This window comes from Lepisosteus platostomus, chromosome 1 (genome assembly GCF_059453375.1).
Source record: "Lepisosteus platostomus isolate fLepPlt1 chromosome 1, fLepPlt1.hap1, whole genome shotgun sequence".
Classification (NCBI taxonomy): Eukaryota; Metazoa; Chordata; class Actinopteri; order Semionotiformes; family Lepisosteidae; genus Lepisosteus; species Lepisosteus platostomus.
The window spans coordinates 60,008,717-60,021,378 of record NC_142611.1 but is presented as its reverse complement, the minus strand read 5'-3'; the positions used below and the strand labels follow the sequence as shown (position 1 = coordinate 60,021,378).

Here is a 12,662-nt window from a genome sequence, read left to right as displayed (position 1 = left end):
TCAAGGTCTGGCTCCTTCTGCTCCTGTTAGATTGTCAGTGACTTCTTCATGGCTGATTTCTTGGATCCCACACTTATACCAGCTCTAACATGCAAACTATACAGAAAAAATAAACCAATAGGTGTTCGAAAGAGGAAACATTGGCTTTTTTAAAAGGACCACATCTTGATAAAGATTGAAATTAAGGAGGAAATACTTTCTACTCTGCTTATCTTTTAGAATACAATAAAGAGACTGGTCCAGCAACTGTGAACTCCTTAAACATGGCACCCTCAGATAGCTCATCGAAACAAGCAGAGCAACATGAATAACTACAAGTCATCTAACTTACAAAAAAGTTCGGTAAGACTTTAACAGTGTTCTCCACCTTGTCACCACCAAAGACAGGTCATGATCTGCAATCCAATTTGCCAAACCAATGAGTCTCTGTTTTATGTTTTCATTCCAAAAGACCCCAACACACTTTGCATACAGCATAGGTGGGGACCTACTTGATTGATGTACAATAGCCATTATGCAGAGGCAGTCTCAATACACAACTGGTTAGATGGAGAACTGAAAAAGTAACAACTGAATTAGGGGAGGCATTTAGATATACAAGAATTTTCACGTTTCCAGTTTCCCCAGTCAGCATACTGGGACATTCTAGTGTAGAGGAAAGAATGCCACCTACCAACACCACCTACAACAGCAGCCACGTTTTAAGAGGTCTCCTATTCCTGTACCAACCAGGCCCAAGCTTAGTTTCACAGATCTGAGGAGGTCAGTTTCTGAGCTGGTAATACTGCTGTGTCATCTGTGATATGTCACGATCATAAACCCTCCTCTTAAGGGCGCTCAGGCTCTTTCACTTTGTAGTTTGTAGGAGTGCACCTGCCTCCTATCCAGCCCCTCCTTACTTAAGCCAGACGCTCTCACTATTCGGAGCTCATTATTGGAAGATGGACACCTGGAAGCCCGCCTACCAGCAGGTCCAGGAGAGACCCAACAGCATCGGCTTCACCACAGCATCTTGACCATCTGAGTCCGGGGCTCGGAGCGCCTGGCCTCATTAACCCATTTTTATTCCCCGTCCCTGCACCGGATCCAATTCAGTTTTTTAAACCTTGTTTTGTCTTTGTTTTGGATGGACCACCCGGCTCTGGACTTTTGGACTTCACCCTGGATTACCCCTTGGACTCCTCTGGACTTGTTCGCCCTGTCCACGCCCCCCAAGCACCAGTGCACTGTCTGTTTTACTTACTTCTGGATAGGGTCCTGACCAACTCATCGCTACGTGACTTATACCAGTTTATTAACAAGCTAGGGTGTGACAATCTTCTCCACACTCTCCACACTTTAGAAAATAACTTCCCTCAATATAACTTATTTTGCTTACATATTTGTATATTACTACATTTTTTTTCTGGAATTATATTCTCACTTGTTTTTTTCACTAACTGTATTTTTTACTTTATTTTTATGATAAAATATCATTATTAAGGAGAATATATCTGCAGGATCATGTCTAAATATCAGTATACTGTTTTTATGCTCTCCATACAGAATCCTTAAAATACTGGAAAAATAGCAACAAAAAATGTCCTTTAGAAAAAAAAATTTTGGCCTGAGAATTTTATGGAGAGCAAGCTGGGGTATGCGAAAAGACAAATTCCTAATGCAAAACATTGTATAGGGTTAATAAAGTGATGTTGTTATTATTATTATTATTAACCTCTATACTGATTACAGTATTGGTCTGCATCTGGGAATTTACAATTGCACAGCTAAATCTCTAAAAGACTCCTTCTACAGTATCTCTTTAAATAAAATATAACATGGATGATTTCATTTTAAGGACTGAGCTGTCATTTTACATATAGTAGCCTCAAATTTTGCTGGAGTCAGAAGCTGACAAGCATGTTTGCAATAGTACTATATAATGAAATAATATTCAATTATAAGAAAGTTGTAGAAATGTTTGAAATAAGAATACAAGTACATAAGAAAGGTTACAAATGAGAGGTCATCTAGCTTAATCCAAGGATGTCCTATATTGGTCTCAGACTTCCACACATTATGTGTGCCTCCTAATGTTACATTATAATACTGAAGAATGGTGTTTAGAAAGACTCTGAAGGGAAAATTACTTAAAAAATTTTTTGAAATCCCCTTTTTTTAGATTGTTCTTTGATCTAAAGACTTTGTTAGATAAAATAAAAATTTGGCATTTGAAAATGTATCCCAGAAGACAATATCAAGGATATTCCTTGAATATCAATATTCAAGGAACAAAAGGACACATCTTCTCGCACATACTTGCAAGTATGTTTTTGATGGGGTATCTGGACTTAAAATTACAATACAGTTAATTTGGCTTTGCCTTCTTTTTTATTTACAACTGCATTCTACAGTTTGTACCTATGGCACCCACGAGTTTAAGCACAGAATGTATTTGTCAGATTTATACTGAATATGTATTCCATCTAGAGGCCTCCTACAAACCTTTGACTCTTAGAATTTGAATATTATAAAGGAGGAAATTCCCTAATACAATGTCCCTGGCATTAAGAAATAAACTTTTACAAGTTCTGAGAATGTTTAGATATGGCTAGGTATTGGAAACAGATATATTGTTCTTCTATGTCCACTATTTTAAAGAAGCATATCCCTTGCTTTCACTTGGAGTTTTTGTTGTTTGTGCTGGCTCCAATTTTAAACTCTCACTGCAACAGAAATGGAAAGGTTAGCAGCCCTCTCCAGTAACACAAAGATGTTGCCACTCCATATTCCCTCCCTTTGCACCACCAAATACTGATCACCATTGATCTTAATTACACGAAGACTTCTATTATCTGAATTTATGGTACCTCTGTGGAGGCATGAATTTCACTGCACTGCATTTCACTGCACTTCGTTAGTGTATGATTTAATTTCTAAGGTCCATTGGTAGGATTCTTGGAGTGGGTATCACAGAGCCCGAGAGAGCAAGAGAAGATTCTATTGATCATGTTTCTCCATTGTTATGTACCGAAACATTAAAATTAATAAAAAGTGTTACACTTGCGATGACCAGCATGTTACAGTACTGGCACCCAGCCACCAGAGGGCACCTACACAGTCACGCCTTATTTCACCCACTCTGGGGAGGTGTGGGCTGACCATGCCTCCCCTTCAGTCTATTTAAACCGTGCTGTCTGTCTCTACCTTTGTTCAGTATTGGTTTGTAGCTCCTGATATTTGGAACTTGACTTTGGTTGGTATTGAAGATTTGTTACTTTTCTATTTTTTTGGACTTTGCGCTATTCCTTTTGACTACGATTTCTAATCACCCCGTTAACAGCTCGCTTGTTATCACGTCATTTTACATTTGCTGATATTCAGCTTAACACAGCAGCCATAATTGACAGAAGAGCAGTGCAGCACTTCTCTGTCCAGCTCTTTGTAACCACAGTGCAAACCATTTTCAGTTCCAGCTGAGTCCATTATTATTTGATTATACCCCAGATTTAACTAATTAGTGATTATAACCCATTTTCAACTCTGCAACTGTAACAGATTTTGAAATTTACTTTTTAAGATTCATATGTACTGTACATTTTACACAGCAGCTATTTAGCTGTAAAAAAATAATATGTCTTGTCAATTATGTCACATTTAACATGATTTCCAAGAAACCCAAATCAATTGCAGTGCAAGATAAAAAAGAGAATATGGGAAGCCTTAACCTGTTCATCCCACATCTGGCTGCGGTGACACCGGGGAAGATACAATCATTTGCTCAATGCAGAATCACCCCCCTGAGGGTCCCTCCACTCATATTCCTTCTTCTCTGCTTTGGGTGCCATGTGACTGCAGCATGCCCCACTTAACTCACAGAGCTGCAGTGGCTAAGCCCCCTGCAATCATGCAGTCACAGTGCACACTCAGAGCAAGAGGGAAATGGAAACAGTGAACCAGTGACATTGCATTAACATTTGTTACAATCTGGTCTCAGATGTAAAATACTGTAATTAGATCATATTGTAACTACTACATGATGATGCAATGCTTTTGTGTTTCCTTGAGAGCATTTTAAATGTAGTTTTCTCTTCAGCAGTAGTGACATACTGTACATGACCATATTTAACATTTCCTAGAGTCTTTCTGTGTTCAACACAGAAATACAGGATGTGAGGTGGGAAGACATGTTGGACAAGAAGCTAGGGGATACTTGCATATACAGTACATGCAAAGCATGTCATTAGAATGAAGAAGGGAAAGGGTAGCTTTTTTCTTCATTTCATTTTCTTCATTTCTAAATCTGAACTTTGAAATGCTTACGGGACTTTAGGGATTTCCAATTCAGTAATTCTATAAAATTTCCCTGATTTGATGTGAAGAACTGAAATTAAATTTGTCATTGCCTTTGGTTTTAATTTTTGATGCTGTAAAGTCTTCTGTGATTTGTTCAATTAAAGGTGAATCTCTATGGAAACAAGAAGGGAAAAAATCTAAAAAAAGCCTAATACTATTAAAAGCCATTTTATTAACGTTATACTTTACTGGATGACTACAAGTTTTAAAGGAACAAAGTTATTATAATAACACTGCTAAAACTTCAGTTGTGGAAAAGCTGTAAATATCCACCTTTGTTAAATGGGATTAATGTGTAGTGCAGTTTTCCTAAGGCTAAATCAATCCAACAGCCTTACAGGTGAGACCACAGCCCACCATGCCATGGGAAGAGGGGCATTATGATCATAAAGTGTAAATGAAAACAATTCTTTGTTAAGGATTAACGAGCCATGTTAAACCAGGATAACACAATTTTATATTCAGTATTAGATGAAAGGTATGGCTGAAGTGGTGCAAATATGGAAACATTATTTGGAGCAGAGATTGCATTTTGAAGTTGACATATTCTGCCAAATCATGCGATGTAGGTATACTATGTTTCAGACCAATAAAAAACACTACTCACAGCTTAAGCACATGGCCATCACAAGAGTGTGGGAAGAAGTGGAAGTGGGAAACAAGATTTCTCAGGATGCCCTAAATCGAGCCACACTGTTGTCATTTTTTGACAGTGAAGTTTGACTTACTTAACCTACAAATATGGAATGTTTTTGGTTTTCACCAATAAAGTACCAAAGACTGTTTTACAGGCGATAGCCCAACTCACAGGGAATGTCTTTCTGCAGACTACTAAAATAATTGTTATAATACAGTATGTCCACTGCTTCTGGTAGTCTATGCAGCAGTCTATTTTCCTAAGATAAACCCAAGAGCAGGCAGGAGTCAGGTGTGAGAGTGTGCAGGGATCATAGTGTGTGCAGAGCAGGGTAAAGCAGCTGAAATGCAGTTCAGAGTTGAGTCCGAGACAGGCGAAGTTCAAAGATGGGTAAACACAGAAGCACTGCACAAAGGGAAAGCCACACTTGGAGCTCAGGGAAACATAAACCTAATGACACCATACACACCACGAGAAACCAGTGAACGTAGTCAGGGTGAAGTGTGGGTCCTGAATTCAGGAAATAAACAGCGAGATCTAGGTAGTCATAGCTAAGTTAGGAAAGTAGTGAACTTTATGACAAAGTTCATGAGCACAGCGGATTCATACCTTAAGTAATTTGACCAACCGGTGGTGCACATAAGGAGATTGCCCCCAGATGAAACAAGAATTCCTGTCAGGCTAGTATTGATAGTAACTGCCACTGAATGACAGGTGAGTATAGGTATGGTTGTCTTCCGCGGAAATACTAGCTCACCCCGTATCACATCAGTGGAGACAGGCATGATAATTGTAGTATGGCATTTTATCACATTTATAGGTTGGACTCCATAGCAAGGAAGATTGAAGCAAATGGCAAAATATGAAAGTGCAATAAAACTGTATCATCTTTTAAAAAAATAATTTCCCCTAAATAAATTTAATGTCTTGTTTAAAGTTATTAGGAGTAGCAGGATCTAATCACCTAAGAAAAACACCTGAAGACAAAAAAAGCAAAAATACTGTGTATTCAAGGAGAATCCAACAGTAATCAACTTTAGTTTAGTAAAAGAAGAGATACTAAGTAACAGATGAAGTAGTTAACAGTAAAGCATGTGACATACTGTACATAGGACCTTGTCCTGCACGCACAAAGGCATGAGCATCACTTGTTCTGGATATAGGTACAGTAAATCTAGAGAAGCACATCCAGGTTCCTGATTTCACTCCAATATGTGGTAAAGTAACAGCCGAATACATTTTTACTAATTTAATCAAGGTTAATTGAGTAATTGTTGCTAATATTTAGATTTATGACTTTACACTTAAAAGTTGTGGGAAGAAATAAATGTCCACAGGACATTTAATCTTAAAATTGAGTGCAAGGAAATGATTGGATTTAGGTTAAGAATTGGATTACGGGAAAAAAAACATAAAGTACTGATAAAGAGCTACCGTAAAATATCTAAATCTGGAGAAGGTGACTGCTATTGACGCCTAAAGTATAGCAGTAATCTGGTTTTGCATGTTTAGAAGATCTGATACATTTGCTATCACTGCAAACAAATAAGGTTGTTTTGTGCATTATAATACAAAAAGATTCACAGGAAAAGAGCTCTTAAGAACAGGAAATGCTATGTAATACATTGTAACTAACTTTAGATAGTCCCATGTCATTAGCTTGGATCTCAAATGTTTAGGGATTCGATTAAAATTCCTGAAAGTAGTAAAGAATTTTACCCAAAAGACTACTATTAAAGGTGTATTACTTATTTATCATTACCCACATAATGGCAGGAAGTAACAGAAGGTTGTAACAGCAGTAACTCTCTAAGGAAATGGAAAATATCAGGAACTTGTATTTTAAATGCTTTCTGGAAAGTCAAATGGTATACAAAATTAAGTTTAAGACTTCTTTAATTAATTGGTTTTCAGTACCATACAGTCATTGAAACAATTTAAGTTATGATTATTGCTTAAGAACCAACTGTACAACTGTCTTTAATCAAAATAAATAAGTAAACATGACACATCACGAAGACTTTAGAAACTAAGGAATAAAATACTTGGAACTAGAACAAGCATTCAACACTTTGCATGCAGATGCACTCTGGTAAGAACACAAAGCAATCCTTTTGGCTTTCATATTGCAAATGCATAAATCAATGGCAGTGCTGCAATTGGCATGCCGATGTGATTTTATTTATGGGAATTAGGTTATTTAGTGCAATGATCCAATATTTGTTTATAGCTTCACTTGAAAGATGTATTTCAGGACTGTAAAGAAATATTCCGCGCAATTGATTTACAATAGCATCATACCATTTTGTTCAATGCTATATTTTTTATCTGTGCCGTGTTTTCAATTTTAAATTCATATAAAGAAGAAATAAGAAAGATTTCTATACCAGTTTGAAAATAACAGTGAATTTAAAAGCTAAGGCAGTACAGAGATCATTTGGTCCTGCTGCTTTAGTTTTGAGTTTACATATTGACATTTCACAAAAGATAATGGAAAAGTAATTCATTCCCTTTTCCCTTTTCACTTACCTCTGTCACTGTCATACAGATATGCAAACTTGTCCCATTTGTAATACTCAATCAGACTAAGTAGGGGTCCCTTGATATCAGGCCGCATTTGCAAAATAAACTGATGTAATCCATCTGCAGGGAAGCTTGGTGTAATAAAAGAGACGTGTAGAGTTCCACAAAATGATGTTATCGTATTCACAGACTTCTTATCGTAGAATCCAAAAATAGCATAAACTCCTCTTGAAAACTGGGAACAGACTGCAACAACAAAAGAAAGTATTATGTTAATAATATTTCAAAACATTTTAATTAAAGATGTAAACTGTATGCAAATAAAATGTCCACATAAATTACTTTGGATATTGATATTTAGATGTACAGGGGGTCCCCATTTAACATCCTTAATGGGGACAGTAAAATCAGGGTGTAAAGTGAATTACCAACAAGCAGGAAATTATTGGCCATAAGAAATAACGGAAACAGAGGTTAATGGGGACTGAGAGAACATAAATATTCCTGTGAGAACGTTAAGGGCGACATATTTAAGAACCAATGTAATTCAACAGTTATTTGAACCAGGACATAACAATGTAAGTCTACAGTAGTGTACATTCATGTTTTCTGTGTTTAAACAGAACATGCACGTCAATGACATAGTGTATTACTGTATGCATGAATAATACGCACAATAATAAAAGCAACACAGAGCAAAATACCTTTTAATTTCAGCTTTTATATACAGTATAACTGCAGAAATAATAGGCAACTCAGTATCCCGGACAGCACTATATTATGGCATTTTTATTTTTTCCTCATGCAGGACTGCACTACTGCAAAACTGTTAAGTGGTGCTGTGAAGTACAGTATGTGAATTGTGTGTGGTTATCAGATGAGTACTGTATTAATCAGTACTGTATTCAATGTTTACATAGGTAGGTTAGTTCCCCTTTTCAGGCCATAAAGGCCCATGGGGGAATGGGGGTCAAGGGCCACTATTTTTTTCAACCATCCGACACTGGAAGTGGGAGCGATATGGTCAGCATCATGCTCCGGCCAGCCTATTACCTCCAGAAGGATTAACCCCTGGTACTCATTTGGAAAGTAGGCTGAGTGGACCTGGGAGCCACCTGGAAGGCTGAAATAGAACATACATCGCTTGCCCCTACCTGGGATTGAACCCGGGACCTACCGATCAGGAGCTAGATGCCCTTTCCTTCAGGGCTACCATGGCTCTAAAATGTTTAGATATGTTTACACAATATTGTATAATACTAAAACCAGCATACTTCTTTGTATAAAAAAATAGTTATATGTATATTTTATTTTAGATTTTGATTATTTGATTATTAAAATATACATAAGTGGTGTTAAAAACATATTGCATTTAAAAGCAAATGAACACATAAAAAACATGTAATAGGTTTAATCCATGCTGAAAAGAGAAGAAAGAAAACACAAAGTTTCAGCCGTGGAGCCTTCTTCAGGTGTGAGCTCCACGACCAAAACGTTGTGTTTTCTTTCTTCTCTTTTCAGCATGGAATAAACCTATTACTTGTTCCTTTGCAGCCTACGCAGCCTGTTAAAGGCATTTTTCCTGTGAAGATGTCTTTCTCCATGAGTTTCCATTTTTCAATTTTTTTCATTGTTCATAGAGGGAGGCAGGGCAGCACGATTGAAAGGCAGATTAGCACATCTGTGTGAAACACTATGCAATCATTTCTGAAATTCTACAAAAAATGTAATTGTCACTAGCTTTTACCAAAAACCAAATGAGATGCACCACAATCTCTAGCTGGCCTAGCAATTGTTTTATTGACAATATTAACTTTTATTTATAAAGCACCTTTCCAAACCCAAGGATGCTGTACATAGTTTTAAAAAAAGAAAAGACAACTTTACCATTAGTAACACACTATGAGTTGTTAATGTACTTAATTATAGAATGCAAGGATAACAATGCCTCCAATTTGCTTTCTCAGACTGCCTGGGGGCGGGAGGTGGTAGAGTGGGTGTATGTTTTGCATTTGAATAACAGTATTTTTGTGAATATGTGTGAATAGCAAAATGAAATATCACTCCATTATCTCATTGCAACCATAGCAGTTCTATCCATAAAAAGGCAACATTAGGAAACGCATTTAAAAAAAAGATTAAACTTGCATGTTGTAATACTTCAGTGGTGTGTCAGTGTTTTTAAAACTGAACAAGTAATTTAAGGAGTTTCTCATTGTATTATTTTTAAAATAAATATGCAACTCAAAAGATGTTTAAAGTTTCTACCCATCTTTTGAGCAACATAATTAAAAAGGTTATAATGAACAACTTCCTACATAAAGGCCGGTCGTTTTCATGCAGAGCTAATACATAAACATGGAAAAGTACCAGGAAATTGTATTACAGTATACTGTATGTTTTGTTATGGGCACCATGTATTAAGCTGATCTAGCAAAACAACACTGGAAACACTATTATATCACAAATACAGACTTCAGTAACATTTGAAAATATTTTATTTGTTAACTAAACTGTATCACAAATACAGACTTCAGTAACACTTGAAAATATTTTTATTTGTTAACTAAACAAATAATTTTAAAATATGAAAAATGTCCTTTGCTAATAAAATAACTGAACAGATATATACATAAGATCTTTAAAAAAACAATAATCATAGTTTTCTTTACTCCCCCTAGACATTATTCACATGTTGTATAGCTTTACACAAAGGAGGTTCATCCTTGCAAAGACATTTATGTGCCATGTGCTCTGCTTTTTGCAGTAACAACATGGACATACATTTTATCCTTAAAACCTGTACATTTTATTTATTACAAATTACTATGAATCAGCTATTGTTTTAAATCAAAATGAAATTCTGGTCAAATAGATTCAATTATTCGAACCAATTACAATTTTGATTCAAATGATGATTTCATTTATATCTAATTTAGTTATACATTTATTTTTAATAATAATTCTATGACAAATGTAACATTTATTGTGATATTTAAAATTAATAAAAGTGTTGATAGAGTACACATATTATTATCTTATTTATTATGTTCATTTTATTATTAGAGTCTTTATCATACTCAAGGGACAATTTGTTAAAGAAAGTATAGCTTGTGCGTTGACCAGGAATCGACCAGAGGCTTCATACGTGGCAAGCGAGAATTCTATCACTAAACTGCAAATGTGTCACTCTGATTGGATGACTTAATGTGTGGAGACTGGGAAATGTAATATTTACTTTATGTATTTAGTACCAAGAGCCAAATTAAAAACTACAAGTGTTGCTTAGTGATGGGTTTATTTGATAGGAAGTTGCATTTTCCATTATACTGCAAAAACATTCTATATAACATATACTGTTTAGATATTATATATAAGCAACAAATAATTAAAATTCCTGATGTTATAATTGCTTGTAGAGGAAGTGAAAGCAAACAAACCAGAAGTGTTTCAAAAATAAAAGAATATGAAAAACTCTGTTCAAAAACTAAATAACTGAGAAACACAGGATATTATTAATCAAAAACATTTTGTCATAATATTTGCAGCATTGTGGAAAAAATGTGATGCTCATTGAATTTCTGCGGGACTGGATAAAACCTGGAATGGCAGAATTCAGATGTGAACCGAAAAGACTTTAGTATTTGTTTACTTATAAAAATAATAACAAAACTTTTAGGGGAAAGGAATCATCACAATGATCACTATGCTGCACCAATTTCTCCTTAATTCCCCTTGCAGAAATGGTATCTGCAGTTCACTGACCTGTTGTCCATTGACAAAAAACAACACTGGGTAGATTAACATGACAATGACACCTCTCATGCATTTTAACAGCTTTCTGCCAACTGCTGGCAACGTTTTGGAGTGGAGACATGGAAATCAATGCCTATGCTCTCTCTACCAATAACCTGGATATTCCCTTTACCCATTTTTATTTTAAGTTTGTTTTTTTATCTACAGAGGAACCTAGATTAAACATCTATTTAATATGAAATCACAAAAACCCATTGTGATATTACCTTTTTCCCACAAAAGGCGCATTTAAAATGAAAATATTCATCAATTTGCGCAAAATAGATCATATTCCTCTTTTTGTGTAATTCAAACCAAACATAATAGATGTAATTAAAATATTTTTTTTAGACAAATACATTTAGTACCATAGTTGACATAACAGTAAAATAGTTCAGGTGGGTAGCTGCATCAGCATGCACAGGCTGTAAAGGAACAAGTAATAGGTTTATTTCATGCTGAAAAGAGCAGAAAGAAAACACAACATTTTGGCCGTGGAGCCTTCTTCAGGTGTGAGGAAGGCTCACACCTGAGTAACCTCACACCTGAAGAAGGCTCCACAGCCGAAACATTGTTGTAGTTGAATAGTTGAAAAGTTAAAATTAATCAATATCACTAAATTGTAAAATGTGCAAAAAACGTTTTAAGGAAAAACAAATGTTCATATCTATGGACACATAATTAAGAAGTTAATCTTTCAAAGAAGGAACAGAAAATTACTAAATAAGACTAACACATTAACTACGCCTCCCAGAAATCAACTGTTCTGCTTGCTTGGGTACTTCAAGTCCCACCCAGGTTTGGTGGTTTATACAGTTGGTACTTAAATAACTTATGTTCGTTCAAGTGGATGTTATTGTTTTTAAATTGAACTTTTTAAGTGTTCATGGGAAATTTAGTTAAAAATTAGCACATCAATGCTTTCCCAAAATAAGCAAGTGTTTGAGTTTGAGTTGTGAAATCAATGCAAAAAATTTTTATGAAGAAGGTGAAATACTATTTCACGCTGCACTTCTTGACACCACAGTATACCTGCTGACACCTTGAGCATTGTAGATGGCTATATTTGTATTTGAACTTATCTAGCAACAATCTCTGAGTATCTTTGTTAGGGTGTTCTGCATTCAGAAGTCAGGGCACAGAAACAATGGTGTCAAAGCAGGGAGATTTAAAGCAGCACTATGTTAAGTGGGGACCCCCCTCTCTATTAAACCACTGTCCCACTCATTAGGGTATTATGTTTTAGCTATTTTTTATTTTTTAAACCTATTTATAGGTTCAGTATGTTATACAGAGGATGTTATTTTTGTTTTATTATTTTTCATTTTACTCTGTCTGTTATTGCGGGTAGAGTCTGGGATTTCTGATTTTA

At 35.6% G+C, this 12,662-nt stretch overlaps 1 protein-coding gene across 5 annotated transcripts in view; it reads right to left on the bottom strand.

The window, feature by feature from the left end:
- The window catches only part of gria2b (glutamate receptor, ionotropic, AMPA 2b), a 73,155-nt gene that overhangs the window by 33,057 nt on the left and 27,436 nt on the right, over positions 1 to 12,662 (bottom strand). For all 5 annotated transcript variants that reach the window (XR_015938665.1, XM_088633257.1, XM_088633256.1 and 2 more), the window contains exon 3: positions 7,502 to 7,741. Coding sequence is in view for 4 of the 5 variants with exons in the window: in XM_088633257.1 (XP_088489383.1) it covers positions 7,502 to 7,741 (240 nt within the window). In the remaining variant the exon portion in view is untranslated. The remainder of the gene's footprint in view (positions 1 to 7,501; positions 7,742 to 12,662) is intronic.